We start from the raw sequence: 19402 nt of genomic DNA on the forward strand, positions 1-19402 counted from the left end.
ACAGCAAATCTGTTCTCTCTCTGAACAACAAATCTGTTCTCTCTCTGAAAAACAGGGTCCCATTGTCCTCTTACAAACCAAAATTGTTGTGAAAATGAGGCGATAGCTGCGGTGGCCTAGAAGGGTCACTGAAAACTCATCTTTTTACAAGGCAGTCTTTTCGTTGCTCGACAAACTCTCTTTCTTTCAAGGCACACTTGATAATAAACAATAATTAGCCATCTTGATGTCGAAATGAGGGTACCGCTTATATAACTGAAATCATTTTCAAACTTATTCATTGTGTCTTGAAGCTCATGTTCAGATTCCAGAAGATTGTAAAGGGACCACAAACGATAATAAGAGTGATTGAGACAAAAGAATTTGAGGAACATAATAATTTTATTTATATATATACCGCTTTTATTTAAACCTGTGTTTTTGAAGAATTTGTAATTTATCATCATCTGCAAAATGACAAACCTCATGGCCGAGGTTGACAAGATAGTAAAACAGAATTTGACTTAGGACAGAGCCTTGTAGGACCCCAATTACGACTTAATTTGAATCACTTCATTTGAGTCAATATCCATAGTTACGTAACACCAAGACCTTTGGGGAAGGGAGCTATAAAATTAAACCTGCAACCCTTTCAATTGGGTAGCGAAGAGGTCATGAAGAAGAAAGTCCCTTTGATCCGAGAAATTGTCTGTTCCAATACACAAAAGCTTTTTCCAATTTTCTTTCACTTTTACTGCATCATTGGTTATAATACACCTTTCTAATGTCAGAAAGGAAGCTAAAAAGTTAAGAAAATCCAGGGCGATCTCGCAACCAGTCCAGTAATAAAAAAACTTGATGAAAGGCAAGATACTACTGGGCTCCTATTGCCTCAATAACAGTAAACAGGACATTGGGAAAACAAAGGGTAACACACTAAGAAGACTTTTTTGTGCTTTTTGCTTTTTTTCTGCATAACTCGAATGCAAATACACAATAAATACGTATTTACAGACACGAAATGACAATGAAATGACAGTCCGTTTTCCTAGCTTTTGATTATTTTCTTTTTCAGGTCTTGCTTGTAAGAGAATATATCACCATTCCATGGCGTTACTGTCTGGTTTTCGCAGATCCATATCTCCTTGGCAACCTGTTATGGAAACGAAGATGGATTACTAGAACCTTAAGGAACTAATGATGTGTCGTGATTCTTGGTTAAAGAATCACGAGTAAATAATTAAGAAACTGCAGTGAGCAATTGAAAGAGCGCTCAGCGCCAAGCTCCAAAAATAGAACTGTCTAAGTTTATGAAAATACGATTATTTCGCTGCCAAATCTCTTAAATCCTCCAAGTTATCCTTCTTGTTCCTGAATTTGTTTTACTCGTTCCCTTCGGTAGAGTTTAGTTCTCCTCTCCTTCTCGAGTAAAAATCAACAAGCCCAATAAAAATACCATTGTTTCCAATAGCTCAACGTCCGTTCAAATGCTAAATAAGTATTCAAACCTGCATTATAAGCCTGAAGTCGTGGCTAACCAGAACCATGCCACCATCGAATTCATTTATAGCATCAGCCAAGGCGTCGATCGTCTCTATGTCCAAGTGATTTGTCGGTTCGTCTAGCAACAACATATGTGGGCATTGGAATGCAAGCCACGCGAATATGATACGACTTCGTTGTCCGTCCGACAGATTCCGAATAGGGCAAATCTTGCGAGAAGAAATACAAATAGGACTAAATACTGATAAGACAAGTTTGGGTAAAACAGGTAAACGTTATTTTCAAAAAAGTGCACCTCTCCTATTGGACACAAAGATAAAACTTGATTTCAATGACGAATGTCTTTAATGTCTTTTTAAAGAGGAGACAGAGATAGCTAATTGACGATGGGACCATAAAAATGGCCGCTATTAATTGTTAATACGATGTTCAAATGCAAAAGAATGAATGACAAATAGCCAATCTCGATATGGATTCCAATCTCGATATGGATTTATCAGCTAAAGCGCATCTTGAATATAAATCAATCCTGGGTATGAAAAAATGTTCTAAGACCATCGGAACAAAAGATCTAACTCAAGTCACTGGAGCATACATTTCAGTGTGTCATGTAGCTTACTTATTTGTATAAATACTCCTATACGATTCAAATTTATACAGTAAATCTTTTTTAAAGGCATTAAAGAGACATGATGCCATTGCTGATAAAGAAAGTAAATGGGTAAAGAGACAATATTGCAAATATGAATAGAAAGTGACAAAAAAATTAAGTTGCGAATTTTTAAATCATGTTTACCTGTTGCTTTCCAGTCAACCCATACCTTCCGAGGAATTTTCGCATCATTTCCTCCTCTCTTTGCTCGGGAAAGCATTTCATTATCCAATTCATTGCAGACATGTCCATATCGAGAATATCTTGTAGATGCTAGATGCATAATAAGGTATATAATATAATTAAGAGCAAATATATTGCAATACTTAAGTTTATAGTTCGGAACGATCCAGAAGCTAACAAAGTAATGAATTGCTTGTAAACTACTGTACAGTCTAAAACAAGCCTAATGTAGATTTAATGTTGCAAATAACTGTAAAAATACACGGGTGAGATATAACTGAAAAATAGGAATGATTTTGTCATGGAATGATTTTGTCACATTAGCTACAATGCCTGCCAAAACTCTTTGGAGCACCTGCATATTCCGCTATATTTTTGCATTTTCCATTTCTTTTCCATTTTTCCAATACACTAGCCCATTAAAAAACAATGTTGTTTACAAAGCAGAACATTAAGTAAATGGCGAACAAAAGTTTTGTCACAAAAATGTGTCTTTACTTTACTATACGGCAACATTGTTTGCAGAGGGAGGAGGATGGATGCATGCGAAGGCTGAAAATCACAAGTGATTCAAGAGATTTGGCAATGATTGTTGTAAGATTTTAAGCAGTGCAGCTGTCATCAAAACAATACGAGTTTAGGAACACACTTAGGGCGAACTGTTACTTACTGGAAAGCAATTTGTTACTTATGACAGAAAATGCAACAGCTTATATTGCTCAACGTTATGCTTAGAACAAGAATCTAACCGTCATTGTACAAACCATGAACAGATGTAACATACAGAGTTGAGTCATACCTGGTGATACCTTCCAAATTTTAGATGATTATGTTTCCGTACCAAACCATCCGAGGGAGACAAGTCACCGATAAGCAGTTTCAACAATGTCGATTTGCCAGCACCATTTGGTCCAACAAGGGCCACTCTGGTATCTAGATCCATTCCGAAATCTAAATTTTTGTAAATAAATGGCTGGAAAAAGAAAAAAAGGGATGACGGCATTCTGTAGCAATTTAATGCATTAAATAAGACTCTTAGTTATCTTGCTTTATGTGCTTGGAGTGAAAAGCCAGAAAATTACATTCTTTTTAACTTAATCGTCTTGTGCTTGCATTTTTCTGATTGGCCTAGACTTTGATCCACATCTGGGTATATATTTTTCATCGTGTTTTTTCAGACCCTTATTTTGACGTTTTATGCTCTGGGGAGTGTCAAACGAAAAAGCTTTTAGCCAATATGATATAAAATGTTTACTAAAGCCATTTTCAAGTTTGTGCCGTCAAAATCTTTAATTCACTATCTGCAGAATAATGAAATTGTTGTAATAGCGTATGAATTTTCGGGCCTAATTGCTGATGAAGTGTTGGCATGCTTCTAAAACTTACCTTATCTGGTCCATAGCGAAAGCTCACGTGTTGTACCTGCAATACCGGTGGTGGCAACTTTCCACAGTCAGGAAAATAAAATGAAATTCCCTGCGAAGAAAAGTACCATTAAACAGATGAGTATCGGGGTTTGCGATACTCAAAATCTCCTTATCATATCGTAAAACAGAATTTTCACTTTATTCCTTTGCGGTAGTTACCAGTCTACTCGTGCTTCCCTCAACAAATCATAAACTATTATTGCTGTTCAACCTAAACCTTTACAAAGTTTACAAGCGCCAGTGACAATCAAGTGGGACAAAAGACACACAAGGTTAATTTGAATCAATTAAATCACCATCATCTATGTCCCTAAATATTGCAAACCTTCGCTACCATAAATGCAAGCTAATCGTGAATATAAAAATTGGCTTTTGAATCTAATACAGACATTGGCATCTATTCTTAATGATACTTCCTCCCCCAGAATCCTTTCAACTTTCGTTCATACCCCCTCCAATTCAAGAAGTGTTGATGTCAACTGTGAACGCTCCTTATGTGCCTGAAAACTTTCCCAGTCTTTTTCTCTAAATATTTCCCATGAAGTACTACTTCTAACTCACCTTTTCAGCTACAACTTTCTCGGTGAGTCCATTTTCGACCATCCTGTTTAAAGTCTTCTCTTTACTCTGTGCTTGCCTAGCTAGCTTAGCACTACCATGCCCAAACCTTGCAATATAATCCTACGATATGAAATGCAAACATTGTTTTTAATCCAGCAAATATGCAGCAAATTAAATCTTGTTAGTTTAGAATGGTTGTCAGTAGGATTCCATAAATATACTAGATTGCAGGCTATACAATATAAAAGAAATTAAATATGATTTTAAGTAAATTGTACTAGGAATAAATAATAGATTATTAATTAATGACGTTTCGAGCATAGCCCGTTATCGTGACACGATAACGACTTATTCTCGAAACGTCGTTAATTGTGACGGTGACGGAATATAAGATGAGGTGACGGACATACTTTCATATGAGCTATCTCATCTTGCTGCTTTTTATACTGCTTCATTTGGTGCTCTTCCATTTCTCCTTTTGTCTTCACGAATGTATCATAATTACCCTAGGAACACAAAGATACTGGAATATTAATGACGATTTCAAAGAACGCAAGCTCAAAAAGGCAAAGCTACTAAAAATGCAAATGCAAAGATATAAAGAAAGATCATTAAATAAGAATTTGTAGTTTATCTTATCAAACAGCTAAATCTAGAAATGAGGCGCGCACCAAGGTCGATGCATGAAAAAGCTTCTGAGAAATGGCAGCAAATTGCGGTGCCTTATTAAATGTAATGAAATATGACGCGATAAAATCAATCGCCAAGTGAAATAAGCTTTGATAAGAAGAAAATAAAATTGCGACTAAACAAGTAAGATATCGTATTTCTTGCTTAATTAAAGTTCAGTTTAGGAAAAAAACTTCTTCTAAGAAGACAAGTGATCACAGGAAGAGTTAAACCTACCCCATAATAGATTAGCTTTGATTGCGTGAAATGTATAATATTTGTACACACTCCATTTAGAAAATCTTGCGAATGTGATACAAGAATGAGAATCCTCTTGTATGTTTTCAGCTCTTCTTCCAGCCACACACAAGCATCCAAATCTAAATGGTTTGTCGGTTCATCCAGCAAGAGTATAGATGGTCTCACAAACAATGCCCTTGCTAACGCGATCCTCATCCTCCATCCTCCAGAGAAGTCCTTTGTTTTCTTAATCTGCATGCTTGGTGTGAAGCCAAGACCATGCAAGAGTCTTGCAGCAGTAACTTCAGCAGAGCTGCTATCTAATTCCTCTAGACGTTCATATACCTCAAGCAACCTGTGAAGAAATATCTCAGTATCATAAAGCCGAGAAAGGATAAAAGCAAATAATGTACAGATGATTTAGCCCTTGCACCATCAAACTAACTATCTTCTCGAACAGAAACATGAAAGAAACCTTCAATTTGCTGTTTTGCCATATATCCACCATGAAAACCACATATAGCCTTGTTGCCGGTATACAACCCAACAAGACCGAAACAATAAAACGTATGTGATATGTACATTGGAGTTAATCGAACAACCACTCGCAAACTGCTGAATTTAGTCTTGGAACTCTCAGGCTGTGGACCTCAGCTCTTCAAGGATATTTTCATTCGGAAAGAAGGTCGATTGGTCAAAAACAATAAGCCAATTAAACACACAATTTTTCAGCCACCATTTGGTTTTAAAAAATCCTACGTTTAAACTCTGAGGAGCATCGGACGAAAGTACTTCACTATGCTTTGTTTCTGCTTTTCTGTGCTTTTTCAAATAAATATAAAAGGAAAGCTTCACAATCAATCGTTCGATAGAAATTAGTTTCATGACGTTATTAAAGTTCTGATCTATAATCTTCAACTAACTTCAATCGTTTCTCATTCTATGTAAAAATTTGGGTCACAGCTGGACACTAAAACCCTGTATTATCTGAAAAATTCATTAACTTCTATGAAACATTTCATCAATAAAAAATTGGATTGGTTCCCAATAGAGAGACGTTGGGCTATGGGCTTATCACGGTGCGGATTCTACTTTAAGTCACTTTTTATGAATGTGCTCTCTGCATATCAACACAAAATCCAAGACGTCTACACAATGAATTTTCATCTAGGTCGGTGTGAAATAACTTTAGGATTCCAGATGGCCATGGAATTTGCTACATAATATGATGTATTTCCATGCTGAAATCAACTCTATTTGAAATTTAAAAAATAGACCCCATTCTTTGTGCAAAGAAACACCTGGAGGTTCCTATCTCCCGTCACTAAGCTAAAAAAACTCACATAAATGAGGTGAAAACTGCAGAGACCAATTAATGTCAATAGTTTCAGCTATAGAAAGCAATGTACCATCAGCATAAATAAGGTAATTTATATTAAGTAGCCCACTCTAACAAATTTATATTAACATTGCCATGAAGTGGCAGAAACTTTGAAAACTTTGCCATGAAGTCCGCTGGTAGATCAGCAATAGACAACGAACACAACTGACTGCATTCTCACTTCAGATTGTCACCCGTCCATGATAAAATACCTTTTAAGATTGTATTTCATATCAACATTTGTTAAAATAAAACTTTTTAGATCTTGTAATAAAAGATACAAACTTTCTGGTAAGACTGTTTCTAAAGGAAATTTTTGAGAAAGTTTAAGGAAATCTAGAAGAAATATAGCATGAAAAGCCTATGAAAGAATGAAATCTCAGTTTGAACTTTCTTGGTTACAAAAATGTATTCAATTATTGAGAATATCTCCTTTTTCACTTCACAAAATTAACAGGAGATTCTAAAAAATTTTCCTTTTTATAAGTTCATTGTATTATGTGGTGTTATTTTAAATAATTGATGCTTTGTGAAAAATAATTTCATTGTGTTTTTGTAGGAATGGAGTTTTTAATAAATCGTGCCTTAACTCATGTATCTCAAATACAAAAAAAATACAATGAGTTGCATTATTAATATTTCAGCAAAGGTAACAAAAGCAAGCTGCACTCTGCTACAGGTTTTACAATGAAAGGTAAATCAAAGGGATATTTATTAACTGGATAAAGTTAAGAAGAAAGAAAAGTGAAAGCTTGGAAATGTATCTGAATTGCCAGACAACAAAAAATACCTTTCATGTTCAGGCCCATCATCACCATAATGAGCTAACTCTTCTGCTTCCTTCTCCAGTCTTAATCTCTCTTCATTTACTTCCATGACACACTGCAGTGCTGTTTTATCACTTGCTTCAATCTCACTTTTGAGATGATAAATATCAAAGTGGTTTGGAATAGGGATTTCCCTGTGTCCAATAACAGATAGAAGAGTTGATTTACCTATCAGATTAAATGAAGAATGCGTTTAAAACTCATATGCTATGTTGCACTAACAGGTTATTTAACAAGTTCAATAAGTTATATATTAATAATAACTGATATTTTTCTTTCTGTAGGCACTCCTGAATTCTGCATAAAATGTATAGCAACTTAGAACTACCCTGTTCTATACCCCACATAGCGTAAAATTGATTTGCTATATTCCAAAGAATATAAAATCTCCAGGAGTAGAATAAAAACCATCCAAACATAATTGATTAAAAACAACTGATTTGTAAAAGTTATAAGTAAAAAGCTTCATTTTTATTTCATTGAATGATATTACGATATTTTTCTGTTTATTACCTGTCATTTGAATAAGAATTAAATATGCAATATTAAATATATAGAGTACCAAAGTGTGACGTCACCAAAAATATATTTTTAGAATTTCTAAAATTTGGCCGCATAATCTGAAAGAACGGCATAAAATACCTCTAATTGCGCAAAATTAGTTGGATATGTTCGAAACTGGGCGAGATATGGCTAATTTAAGATTTCAAGTTTGCTAACGGATCACTGTTATTCTGGTCTGGTTCATGAAGTTATGAACCAAGACCAAATTACAGAGGTGTGATGAGGCAAGAGCTTGTCCATATGTAGCCATATCTAAACAAATTTGTGATGCCTTTAACTGATTTTGCATATTAAGAGATATTTCATGATGCTCTTTTAGGTTCCGGGATCAAAGTTCAGAAATTCTAAAAATATATTCTTATGACGTCATCACTTCGGTACTCTATAACTAGATTCGTGGAGGCCTGCTAATATAGAAGACATTTGTTTTTTCATGGCTGACACATTTTACAAAGTGATGGCTAGCCTCCAGCTCATAGTCAGCTATCACTGAAAAGTAAATTCAAACAGCACAAAAACCAATTTCACATTTGGAAAAATATATAATGAAAAAAACAATAAACCATCAATCAATATATATATATACTCAATATCTTTCTTTTGATGATTGTATATTCATAAGCTGTTCATATTAGGGACTTAGAAAAATTTTATTATTGATCTCAGTTTGAGTATTAAAAATATTTTTATGTGGAGGCAGTTTAATATGTACCTAATTTTAAAAAAATAACTACAATTCAGCAAGCTTCCTTTAATAATTCATCTTACCTATACATTGTCTAATTTGAATCAGTGTAGCACCAAAGTGCATCCCTTTTAATTTCAACCCCATTTATAATTTTACCTAATATTTTCCTGTAAGTGCTCCTTGATTCTTACACCTTGTTCCCACAATTTTTAGGGTTTAAAACTGGGTTGGTGGTGAGCGTTCTCTAAGTTTGTCCCTAGACTCTTTACCCAAAATTAAAGCTGTTATGATATATTTCTGTTAAACTATATTACCAGCTTCAATATTCCACAATCTGCATAATCCTTACAAGGCATCAAGTCTTTTTAAAGTGGCATTGAGTAGTAGTACAAAAATGAATAAACAACTCATCACAAAAACCCATAAAACTAATCAATGAAAACTTTGCTCTCAAAATAAATGAAGGCATGTGATACTTTGCACACTTGGAAATCAGCAGATGTGTAAGAGGGCATGTGCTTGCAATCGTATGCCTTTCATTTAGACATATTTTTTATTAATAAATTTATCACATTTATGATTGATGGATAACTTTTGGATTTTTGGTTGCAAGACAAAACAAAATGAAGAGGTCAAAAGGCAAAGTGAAATGGAAAAGAGCAAAAATGCCATTGGAGAGATACCAGGGTTGAATTCATGTAACATAAACCAGAGGTATGTAGCATGGATTTCATAATTTTCTTCACAAACTGGCAAAAAACTAAGAAAAAATAATGTTTTGGCCTTAACCCAGGTTGGAAAACATTTATGTTTTTGCCAATGCACCACTCAAACCAAATGCATATCATCAGCTGCGAGCAGAAGCATTTGAGCTACAAGCAACAATGCCCATTGATATTACATAACTATAGTGTAATATATGAATTCATTGATATTTTGGGTCACTAGAGGCTTGAGGTGCAAGCACAAGAAGTCCAGCATCACTGCAAACATATAAAAGTTTTCAAGCCTGGGGCCTTAAGGTTGTCTTTGGTCCTGTGTAGATATAAACAACTGTTGTTTGCAAAATTTGATGATTAATAGTTTCTGTCATGCAATGAATCATATAACTTTTTGCTTCAGCATGAAGATGTAGAACCTTTGGCACAGCTTTATAATTCACTGGTCAGTATAAATATCTGGTATGAGGTTTACATTGAAACTACTGCAAGCTGGTTCAGCATGAGCTTACCGCAGCCATTGCTCCCAATTAGGCCGTATCTCCTGCCACAATTTATTTCCAATTTTGTGTCCGCCAGCAACTCTACACCATGGAATGTTATGGAGAATTGATGAATGTGTAGGTCCCTTGCCTCTGGATGGGAGGCCAGCACACCAGTACACGCACGACTAGAGACTGACAAATTTTCCATACACGAGGTAACTTCTTGCGAGACGCCATTGGAGACCGAAGTAGCTGCATTTGCCGATTTCCCCTTTCCCTGGGCTTTTTTCTTCTCCTTTCTTCGCTTTGCTGCTTCAGACGGCATTTTAGAAGATTTATGCTTGGCAATGAAGAATCTAGATGAGTGATATCAAATGTTCAGCGAGAGCTTATCAATGTGACTAAGCTCATAAAATGCTGAAACCGAAAAAGAATTTTCCTGTCCATCCAGCCTCGTTTGTCAGAACACTGCCTCGCTTCCATTAATTGATTCAAAGTACCCCAAATATCCCCTTCTACTCACAAAAATCCCCATATAAAACAAAATGGCTTCCTATCGATCTATTGTCTAGTTGTTTAAAAAATAGCTTTGAAATGGGCTGTTTTGGGACAGTTTGAAAAGCAGCACCTGTCTTTTACCTAAAGTAATTCTATCACTCCTTGACTTGATCTGTCGCTTTCTTTTTGTGTGCCATTTAGAATTTCTAAAACATGTTTTTGGTAATATTATATTAAAGTTAATGATAATGAGCATAAAAAGATCTTGCTCATTCAAAAATTTGGATAAAGAATCAGTTTGCGAGAAAAGCTTTGAAGGGCAATGTGAACAATTTAGTGGAGGGGTGATTTTTGAATTTACGAAGGGGCAATTTGTAAGCATAGGTTTATTTGAAAGAAGAAGCTTCCATGCTCTTTAGATAAACTTAAAATACATTAAAAAATATTTTTTGCAGCCATTTTCTTGCAATCGTTAAAAACATTTTACAATTTTTAAGGCATGCTTTTGCTACGTTTGCGTTTGATTAATTCCAGTCTCTTAAAATCGTATTCATTACTGCATGATGCTCCATAGACCTCGGCTTATTCTTTTGAAATTAAACTTTGTAGCGTCAATCACGTAAACTTTGGAGTCACCATTAATGTTATAATTTTTAAGCATAAATTAAGGGAAATCACAGCATCACTTTTTATTAGTACCCCCTTGTTAAAATAGTCCCATTGCCTTTTACATTTTGAACAATATGAACCAGAACATTTGTGTACCTGAAACCGTTTTGCATGGTAAATTCCATCCTTTTTTGGTAAATTTTTGCATACCAAAAGTGCCGTGCAATTTTGTAGCAGAACCGGAATGCATGTTAAATTTCACCATTCGCTTTGGTTCCCTTTTGTTAAGAGGCTTGGGTACATTTTTGAATGCCAAAAATTGCTATGCATTTTTATACCCGGACAGTTTGCATAATATTACGGAAACTAATGTGAGAATGGCTCTGAAAAAAAACAAAAATGTTGCAACATAATTAAGTTTATCATCTGACACTTGGATAGAGTATAAAACGTCAGAATCAGGGTCGAAAAGGTCGATACACCCAGAAGTTGATCAAAATTTTGCCTTTTTCAAAGCCATTTTTTCATTTTGCATTGCCAAAACTTGCTTTCGTGCAAAAAGCAGAACACTGCTACAGTGATATGATATGAAATAAGTATCAAAAGTGCACAACGACAGAAAATGACACAGATTTATAATCGTGTTGCAGTAGAAGGTTTAAAAACAGACAGAGAAAATGACAAATCCTAGGTATTGTTGTTACAAGAAGATTTGTAAAGACGCAAAGCTACATCTAAAATGTTCTGAATTTTATCTGCAAATGACACAAAGACAAAAAATTAGACGAACAGCCAAATAAACAAACAAGTAGACAAGCCAACAAGCATGCAAAGAAAACAAGTAACAGAACAATTTCATCGGGATTATTGCGTTGTATTCTATAGCCATAACAACAAAAGATATTACGACAAGAGACTTGATAATAAAAATGGCAGGACATGCAAGATGCTCTCCATCTTGCTTAAGCTGGCCATGATAATTGCTCACCTGTTTGGAAACACTGAATAATTCAGCCACGAATCATTGCTATGACCTTGAACTACCGCTCATTAATTCCTAAGAGACAGGTGCATAGGAAATGTTCGATTCTGCTCTCTGCTACTTCAATGGTGTTGTGGATAAACTTTTTGACGAAGATAAAAATCAGGTTCCGAATCAAATTTCATTTGTTGATGGAAGCACAAGACTTCATCACACAATGTAGCAAACTTCTTCGACGAAGACCATACATCATTATCATGCTCTAATTAGAATTTAATGCAGTTCAAGGCTTCATTGGTCATCTGATCGTATATCCCTCTGAAGTTGATTATTGTTCTGTTATATTAATCAACTGGAATCAGGAAGACTACAAGTGAAAAATATTGTCACAGAGAATTCGTTTGAGATATGGATAAATGAGATTTGTGTTGTTATCTTGGATTTTTCTTAGTCAACAGGACTGCATGCTTTTTTACGCTATTTATGTTTTATGTTAATGGGAAAAGTCCGCTGAAAATTGATTATCCTAGAAAAGACAAGTTTGATGGCAATTGAAGACAGTACTCTTGTCTAACGAAATCGAGCGCTTTAAACTGGAAAGAATTTAACCTAAAGCTAGCCATTCACAGCCGGATATTAAATTCTCGAACGACCAATGCTTTCGACATGTACTTGAAGTTTTTCAATTAAAGATTCCGTTTCTTTTCAATTTACTGAGTTAAAGGCCCAGTTAGTTAGATGTGTAGGACGAGCAAATCGCATATCTGAAAGTTTGTAATTCCGCCTGATACCAACGGTAGCGCAGTATGGAGCCTTCGTAGCTGTTGGCCACTGACGTTTCTTCTTGAATAATGAAACTTCGGCTTTAACCGTAGCAACTCAGAGATCCTCCTGTCTCAAAAAGGTGATCAGTCATAGAGCTATGATTCTAAAGGACTTTGTACTTTTTACAGTCATGATGTTTGCTGGCGGTTGTGTTTTCATGAATTTAGAAGCAGAACAAGCAAAAAAGGCTCTGTCTCCGAACAAGGAGCTAAGATGTCTCAAAAATAAAATTGCAAAGCAAACAAATTTATCAGAGAATTACATCAACATGCTATTTCGTAGACTGGAGAAAGCAATCAAGGAAAATGGAGTTAAAGAGCCATATAAGTGGAATTATTATGAGTCTTGCTTTTTTGTTGGTTCGCTGTTGACAACGATCGGTAAGTGATTTTAACTGCTCTGCTTTCGCCCTTCTGTTGTTATTTGAAATTTGAAAATTAATTCAAGACGCGTTCCACGACTGTTCTTAGATAATCCCAGATCTATGAAATCTGTTGTATCAAATTGTTTCGTTTAATAATGAAAACAACGTCAGGCAAGATCTCGTACAAAGATTTATTCATCTAAGACGACACGAGGCGGAAAAAGTGAGTTTTTATAAAAAAAATAAGATAGAATGACAAAAAGGTTTTAAGATGAACTACTCGATTAAAAAAATTTTCAAATTTCTCCTAAAAACACAAAGACCAGACTTGAAAACATTTATTTTTTTAATTAATTTTCTTGCCAACATTAATCTTCTTAAGGCTGCCGCTTTTTTGGAATCTGATTTATATCATTTTATTGTTGGAGAATGATGTGCTTGTTTTAAATTTTCAGCTCCTCCAAGATTCTGCGATCTTACATGACAAATGTTTCACTCCTTGGAGAGATCTTAGTTTTACTATTTGGCCAATTCAGACACCCCGAAACGTTGAGAAAAGTGAGGGGTCTAAAAGTTGGGGGGGGGGGCTAAAACCGTATAAAAAGAGGCTTAACTGGTAGTTTATTACTTAATATTTCCAGCTGAATTTTCGTAAAAACTATTGTTGAAATGCATTTTCAGCATATTTTTCTTTGAACAGGATACGGCCATATTGCCCCGAAGACTACTGGCGGGCGTATGTTTACAATCTTCTTCTGCCTTTTTGGAATTCCTTTGACGGCCATAGTTGTTCGTAACTTGAGCAAGAAAATAACAAATTTGGTATTAAAAATTGTGCATTTACTTGTCAAAGCCAAACGGAGATTAAAGGAGCTGTGTTCCAAGCAGAAGAGACAAAAAACACAACCACAATGCAGGGAGGAAGACGGCGAAATGTCAGAAAGAAAATCAAAAAACATGAACAACCAGTTCTCTCTGCCAGATAAAGAAGTAAGGATCGCGTGTATAATCATGCTGTTAATACTTGTAGTGATATTTCTTCTGCAATCAGCCCTGTTTAGAGTAATATCTGAAGGATGGACCATGCAGGAAAGTATTTATTTCTGGTTCGTTACCTTGACTACAATTGGGCTTGGTGACTATGTGCCTTATGATGGTCGACGCCCGAGTTCCTTGGCTGCAACCGTTGTTTACTATACTGGCACATTCTACTTGCTGCTTGGCCTCGCCTTGATTGCCAGTCTTATACAAAGTGTGTCTTTTGTGATGGAAGGCAGACTACCAGCAATCGCTCCTTCGGAACCTCAAGCTGCTGATGACAGCAAATGCATGAATGAGACAGAGCAAACAATAATAGGAGCGACCAAAGAGGATTCGACGGGAAAAAGTCCAAGGGCAAAAACAGAAATTAATTTGAAAGATGCAGAAATTTCACAACTCTGAAAAAAGAGACTGACGACCGTGCACATGGCAAGTGAAGCTCAGAATATGCATAAAACTATTGGTATCTGGTAACATAATAATTCCTCAATAATACTGGAACATAACACATCTCTGATCTGGCTGAGGGACAATAGTTTTGACTTACATCTGTAGGTAACTGAGTGGACAACCTTGCTGAAAACTTTAGAAAAAATATAAATAAAACGTCTGAAGATGTGAAACAAAGAAGTTGACAATTTCTGCGCGCAGAGAGCTATCCCTTTCTAATCCACACACAAAATCCCGATGTCTACAGCCACTCCAAGCCTACAGCCATTCCATGCCCTCTAAGATCCTTCAGTTAGTCCAAGCCTTTCCAATTCTCACACAAAATCCCGAATTTTAACTCATTTTTTGGGCAAAACAAAAGTCAGAAACACACCAAACAACGCTTCTTACCATTAAACAAACTAGAAAGTCCGTGATTTGCGTCAATGGAAGCATACTTAAAAAAGTGTTTTTTTTCATTCGCGTCCACTTGTACTCACCTATATTTTTGCCGGGTTAAACAGTTTCTGCGTTGTTTTCGGGTAATAAGGTAATCATTGATAGGATATAGTGCCTTTAAGACTTTATAAAAGTTGCAGTTACAGTGGGAGCTCTCCGGTCGAGTGACCAGAGACAAAGTCTTGCCTTCAGTGACTTCTATGCATTTTGCATCTTTGCATGCTCTATAACTACTAAGTCAGTCGGCAAATTTGAATAATAGCTGCTTATCTATTGACAATGCATAATATATACAATGTATATAATATATATACGTTGTTACTTGACATTCTGCCGAGTTGGCTAGACTAATTTTAGTAGCTGATAATCTTTCGCGTCGTTTTTGTACTTACACGATACCTGATTTGTAGATTTTATTTCTATTTTATAACAAAGGATTCTTGTACAGTTACACAACCTTCTCGTTTTACAATCCACCACTAGCTTGTCCGTCAACTCTCAATCAAATGGCTTTCAGTACAGGTTTGCGAAATGGACAGAGCAAACCTCCAAAAACAAATATCTAGATAGTTTGTGATGTCGAAGATACTTCATGTTATCACTCACAATTGTCCTCTTGCTTATAATTACAGGCAGATACACTTAAACGGTATCCTTCAGAACCCCTAACTTAAGGTTCTATATAATAAGAAAAACTGTAATGTCCTCGGTAACTATGTAAATACTGTTCCTATTTGATTTATACATGCCTCATAGCTAGTAAACATATTGTAATATTGACAACTTATTCAAGATTTTTGATAAGTCAAAAATCAGGCCTAGCCCCATTTCTTTGTCTAATGCTCCCTGACATTTGTTTGGTTTTTGTAAGATATTAAAATTTGTACATTGATTCGAAACTTTGTTTATATGTTCGTTTAGAAATTTTATCAATAGCTTAGGAATTAAAGACTTTTTAATGTAAACGATGCTGAACTGCCTATGTATGACGTTATGTGAACCAAGAAAAGCCTATGTTGAGCATAAGCTCAATTTTTGTAAGGGAGATAACTGTTTAAAGGGTTTTGTAAAGTACTGATAACTTGATATTTATAATCTGTCTGATGAGTGGGCAAGCAAGAGAGTAACAGAGAACATGTCTCATTTCCAGCCTATCTTCTACCAAATCTATTGCTCTGTGCTTTTGCACATCGAGCACTGTTAAGTCAGAATAGAGAACGCAATCTGGAATAACTTGACATTTATGTTGTCCACGTCATAGTTATTTGTCATTGACAATTTTTAGCATGGTCTTGTTACCAAACGCTTTGTTGCCTTGCTGCTGCACACATTTTCTTTTTTCTGTCCTCGCTTCGTACGACTAGCCCAAATGAATTGAAACAGATATTTCTCTTCGGTAGGTCTCATCTCATGGTAGTATTAATTTGTGTGTGAAAATCCAAACAGTAAACACAAGCCGCTGCAAGGGTCTACTTCCAAGTTAATGCCAATGTTTAAAGGTCCATTTGGAGTTTATAAATTCAAGATGCAGATGCAGAAGAAACGTGCACATCTATTTATATTCTTGCCACACGCTAGTCAGTTATAGACAGTCTCAGGCAGCGACAATACAGACCAGTATATAACCGAGATGATGTCTCAGTTTTCTACCAGATTTGACAAACCCTTTTATTCGCAGTAAACTATACATTTAGAAACAAACTGCAGACATGCGTTACTGAAAGTTTTTCCGAGTAACACAGTTCAAGATAACAAACCCCAAAACAAGGCAGAAAAACCTGTTGATTCACACATGTCTAGAACTGCAGCAATAATCAACAAATTTCTTTGAAGGCAAATTGAGTAGGGCAGAAATATTCTATCTAACATTTTTGCAACCTACCTAATTTGAAGAGAGAGGAGATTATTTTAAATAGGGATTGTCGAGTTATTTTGGAAGATTAGCAAAAAATTTTCGTTCGAAATTTTGCCTGACCTTTGTTCAGAACCATTATCTTTCTTCTTCAAATTTTTGTCAAAGGTTTATGTTAAAAATGAATGGTCAAAAATATTTTGCAGCGTTCAAATATTGATTAAACATAACACCCCTTGGCACCTAAAGATTTCAGTACAGCGCAATGAGTAGGCTACAAAATACTCAACAAGGTATTCGCTAGATATGATGTGGCCAATTCAGTGAGATTATTGTAATGTTGCTAGACCAATATGTACAATTTAAATGAATGATTCATTAGTCAGTGATATTGTTAATTCCCAAGCAAATACGACTCTACAATATCTTAGATACTAAATTAATTCTTCGATGCAAGTAACCGAATTGCAATAAATAAATATCGAAAAAAGTTATTTCTAAAGCAGCTAAATTCAATCTTATAATTTAATAATATTCTATACAAGTCTTTGATCGTTAAAATTGCCCTACTGTCGTTTAGTTTGCTAAGAAATAAATTACATATTTCAATTGACAAAGAAAAACTACAACAACTTTGAATACCAATGAAAAGGTTATTTATAACCAGGTTGCCTATAGGAAATGATTATCCTCAAGTGGCGTAGCCAGAGTATAAATAGTAAAGAAATGTCCATCAATCGTGGCACGCAGTGCCTTTCGACATCAGTAAAGCATTGTTATCATTGCGATATTGCGTGGATAGTCAATGGTTGGAAAAATACATGGGGTGAAAAAGCAAATTTTGAGCTTTTTGCTAAATTATTCTATGGGTATGTTTTTGGGAGAGGAGGGGGCGTCCATACCCGTGAAGCCTCTCTGGATACGCAATTCAATTGATATAGCATTGGTCAATGAGGGTACGAAGTTTAAAAGGGAACATAGTGACAAATGGTACTTAAGTTGGACAATTACTTAAACTTTGTCACCTTATGAATAAATTTTCAAGCTAAACCAATGCAAAGAGATTTCTTAACTATCTTCGAAAAATGATAAAACGAAATTTTAAACTCTCGTGAGATGTTTTACGCTATGACGCAGTTGAGGATTCCGGCAGACATAAGCTCTCTCCTTTGCATAGATCCTGGCTCAGAGCAGGACACGTGTTGTTGTGTAGAAAGTGAATTTATGTAAGAGCTAGTTGCCAAGTCTACTCCAAATTTACACAAAACCTGAAAGCTTTGTCGCATTAGAAAAGTTTAATCACACAGCAAGCCTATCTCTTGCACTACTCACTGCAATGTGCAGGCGGAACTTGTGATTTTTCCGTCGTTATTTTTCTTTGCTTTCTCTGTAATTTTCACCACATCAGCTGCAGCTTTAAAACGTACAAGATCTGTCGCATCTGTCCCATTCACGATCTCATCTACCTTTGTTAGCTACAAAACAACAGGTTTATTCATTGTTTGGAAAAAGTTTCATTTAAATCACTTTAACACGGTCACAGTTTTAGTCCGCTTGTCAGATTCTCATGCTCAGGGCACTTAACTGAGAGGGCGTCAAATCATCTTCACAAACTACTAAAAATCCAAACAGCAGCCAAGCTTTTCCAATCGTTATGCTCACATTTGATATATTTCTTCACCTGTTCACCATGGTAAATTCTCGCATAACATATTCATATCATACCTTCACGTTAAAACAAAAAGGGGAAAGTGATATCAAGAAAAACTTCTCATAGTCTAACAGGAAATTTGAGAAGTTATGACCAGAGAATTCAAGATTTACTTTTTCTTAGGATCACGAAAACCACATGAGGTGGACATTACGGTTTGATTAATTAACTTTAGAATAGAACGAAGGGGACCTGAACCCCCTTTGAACGTTGGATGTGACGGCGCCTAGTTCTCCACGTTCTCGTTTGTGTTTCGAGTGGGTGGGTTACAGCGGGTGAAATTTGAAACTATTTTCTCTAAGCACTAGAAAGAATTTATGTTAAGGGATCCGAGCAATACCAGAAGATTGTTTAAAAGGTTGGTGATTGGCAAGTATGATATAGCCAACCAAACACTAGGTATCAACTAATAAGTGTGACCTTCCCAAAAAGGAGCGTAAATGTCTTTTCTTACCCAACGCCTATAAAAATGATCTTCGACTCTCTGACAGAGGGGGGAATGGTTACCAGGGGCTGGCACGCCATTAATGGGGAAGTTGGCCATAGCCCACTGGCCGTTTTCTAGCTCCACCCCTGGGTCTGGCTATGGTATTATTTCCATTTCTTCATTAGAAAAAGCAACGGTTATATAATCACAACTTACTGTGGAATTGGCGAGAGTCGCACCTGCTTTAAAATCTGATGCAGCTGATAACAGATCAACCTACCGGTCCATATCTGTTCAACCAGTAATATCCAAAATTTTGATCTTCAA

At 35.7% G+C, this 19402-nt stretch overlaps 3 protein-coding genes across 3 annotated transcripts in view; 1 reads left to right on the plus strand and 2 right to left on the minus strand.

Moving 5' to 3' along the window:
- Nucleotides 1-958: 958 nt before the first annotated feature.
- Nucleotides 959-10313, minus strand: LOC135681881 (ATP-binding cassette sub-family F member 2). Its single transcript, XM_065196518.2, has 10 exons — nt 9906-10313; nt 7386-7590; nt 5212-5569; nt 4716-4811; nt 4306-4425; nt 3704-3793; nt 3117-3290; nt 2279-2407; nt 1488-1691; nt 959-1132 (listed from the first exon to the last, which is right to left on the minus strand). The coding sequence occupies exons 1-10, from the start codon at nt 10201-10203 to the stop codon at nt 1028-1030; spliced, it is 1779 nt and encodes a 592-aa protein (XP_065052590.2). The 5' UTR covers nt 10204-10313; the 3' UTR covers nt 959-1027.
- Nucleotides 10314-11729: 1416 nt separating this feature from the next.
- On the plus strand, nt 11730-15056 carry LOC135682287 (potassium channel, subfamily K, member 16-like). The gene is made up of 2 exons (XM_065197111.2): nt 11730-13172; nt 13857-15056. Exons 1-2 carry the CDS (start codon nt 12890-12892, stop codon nt 14597-14599), a joined length of 1026 nt encoding a protein of 341 aa, XP_065053183.2. The 5' UTR covers nt 11730-12889; the 3' UTR covers nt 14600-15056.
- A 2200-nt stretch (nt 15057-17256) lies between these two features.
- LOC135682286 (kinesin-like protein KIF28) overlaps nt 17257-19402 on the minus strand; it is a 34118-nt gene continuing 31972 nt past the window's right edge. The window contains exon 30 of the mRNA XM_089113253.1: nt 17257-18412. Coding sequence (XP_088969379.1) covers nt 18266-18412 — 147 coding nt within the window. The 3' untranslated portion in view covers nt 17257-18265. The remainder of the gene's footprint in view (nt 18413-19402) is intronic.

This window comes from Rhopilema esculentum, chromosome 16, assembly GCF_057945365.1.
Source record: "Rhopilema esculentum isolate cy_ngs chromosome 16, ASM5794536v1, whole genome shotgun sequence".
NCBI classification, from domain to species: Eukaryota; Metazoa; Cnidaria; class Scyphozoa; order Rhizostomeae; family Rhizostomatidae; genus Rhopilema; species Rhopilema esculentum.

What these genes read in the sequence shown, in the direction of transcription:
- LOC135681881 (XM_065196518.2), bottom strand. Translation starts at nt 10,203, where the DNA reads ATGCCGTCTGAAGCAGCAAAGCGAAGAAAGGAGAAGAAAAAAGCCCAG. An exon ending in CAAAGCTAATCTATTATGGG is followed by an intron (nt 4,812 to 5,211) that starts GTAGGTTTAACT and finishes TTGTGTTCCTAG; the next exon opens with GGTAATTATGATACATTCGT. An exon ending in ACTTCAGGCTTATAATGCAG is followed by an intron (nt 1,133 to 1,487) that starts GTTTGAATACTT and finishes TTTCCATAACAG; the next exon opens with GTTGCCAAGGAGATATGGAT.
- LOC135682287 (XM_065197111.2), top strand. Translation starts at nt 12,890, where the DNA reads ATGATTCTAAAGGACTTTGTACTTTTTACAGTCATGATGTTTGCTGGC. An exon ending in TTCGCTGTTGACAACGATCG is followed by an intron (nt 13,173 to 13,856) that starts GTAAGTGATTTT and finishes TTCTTTGAACAG; the next exon opens with GATACGGCCATATTGCCCCG.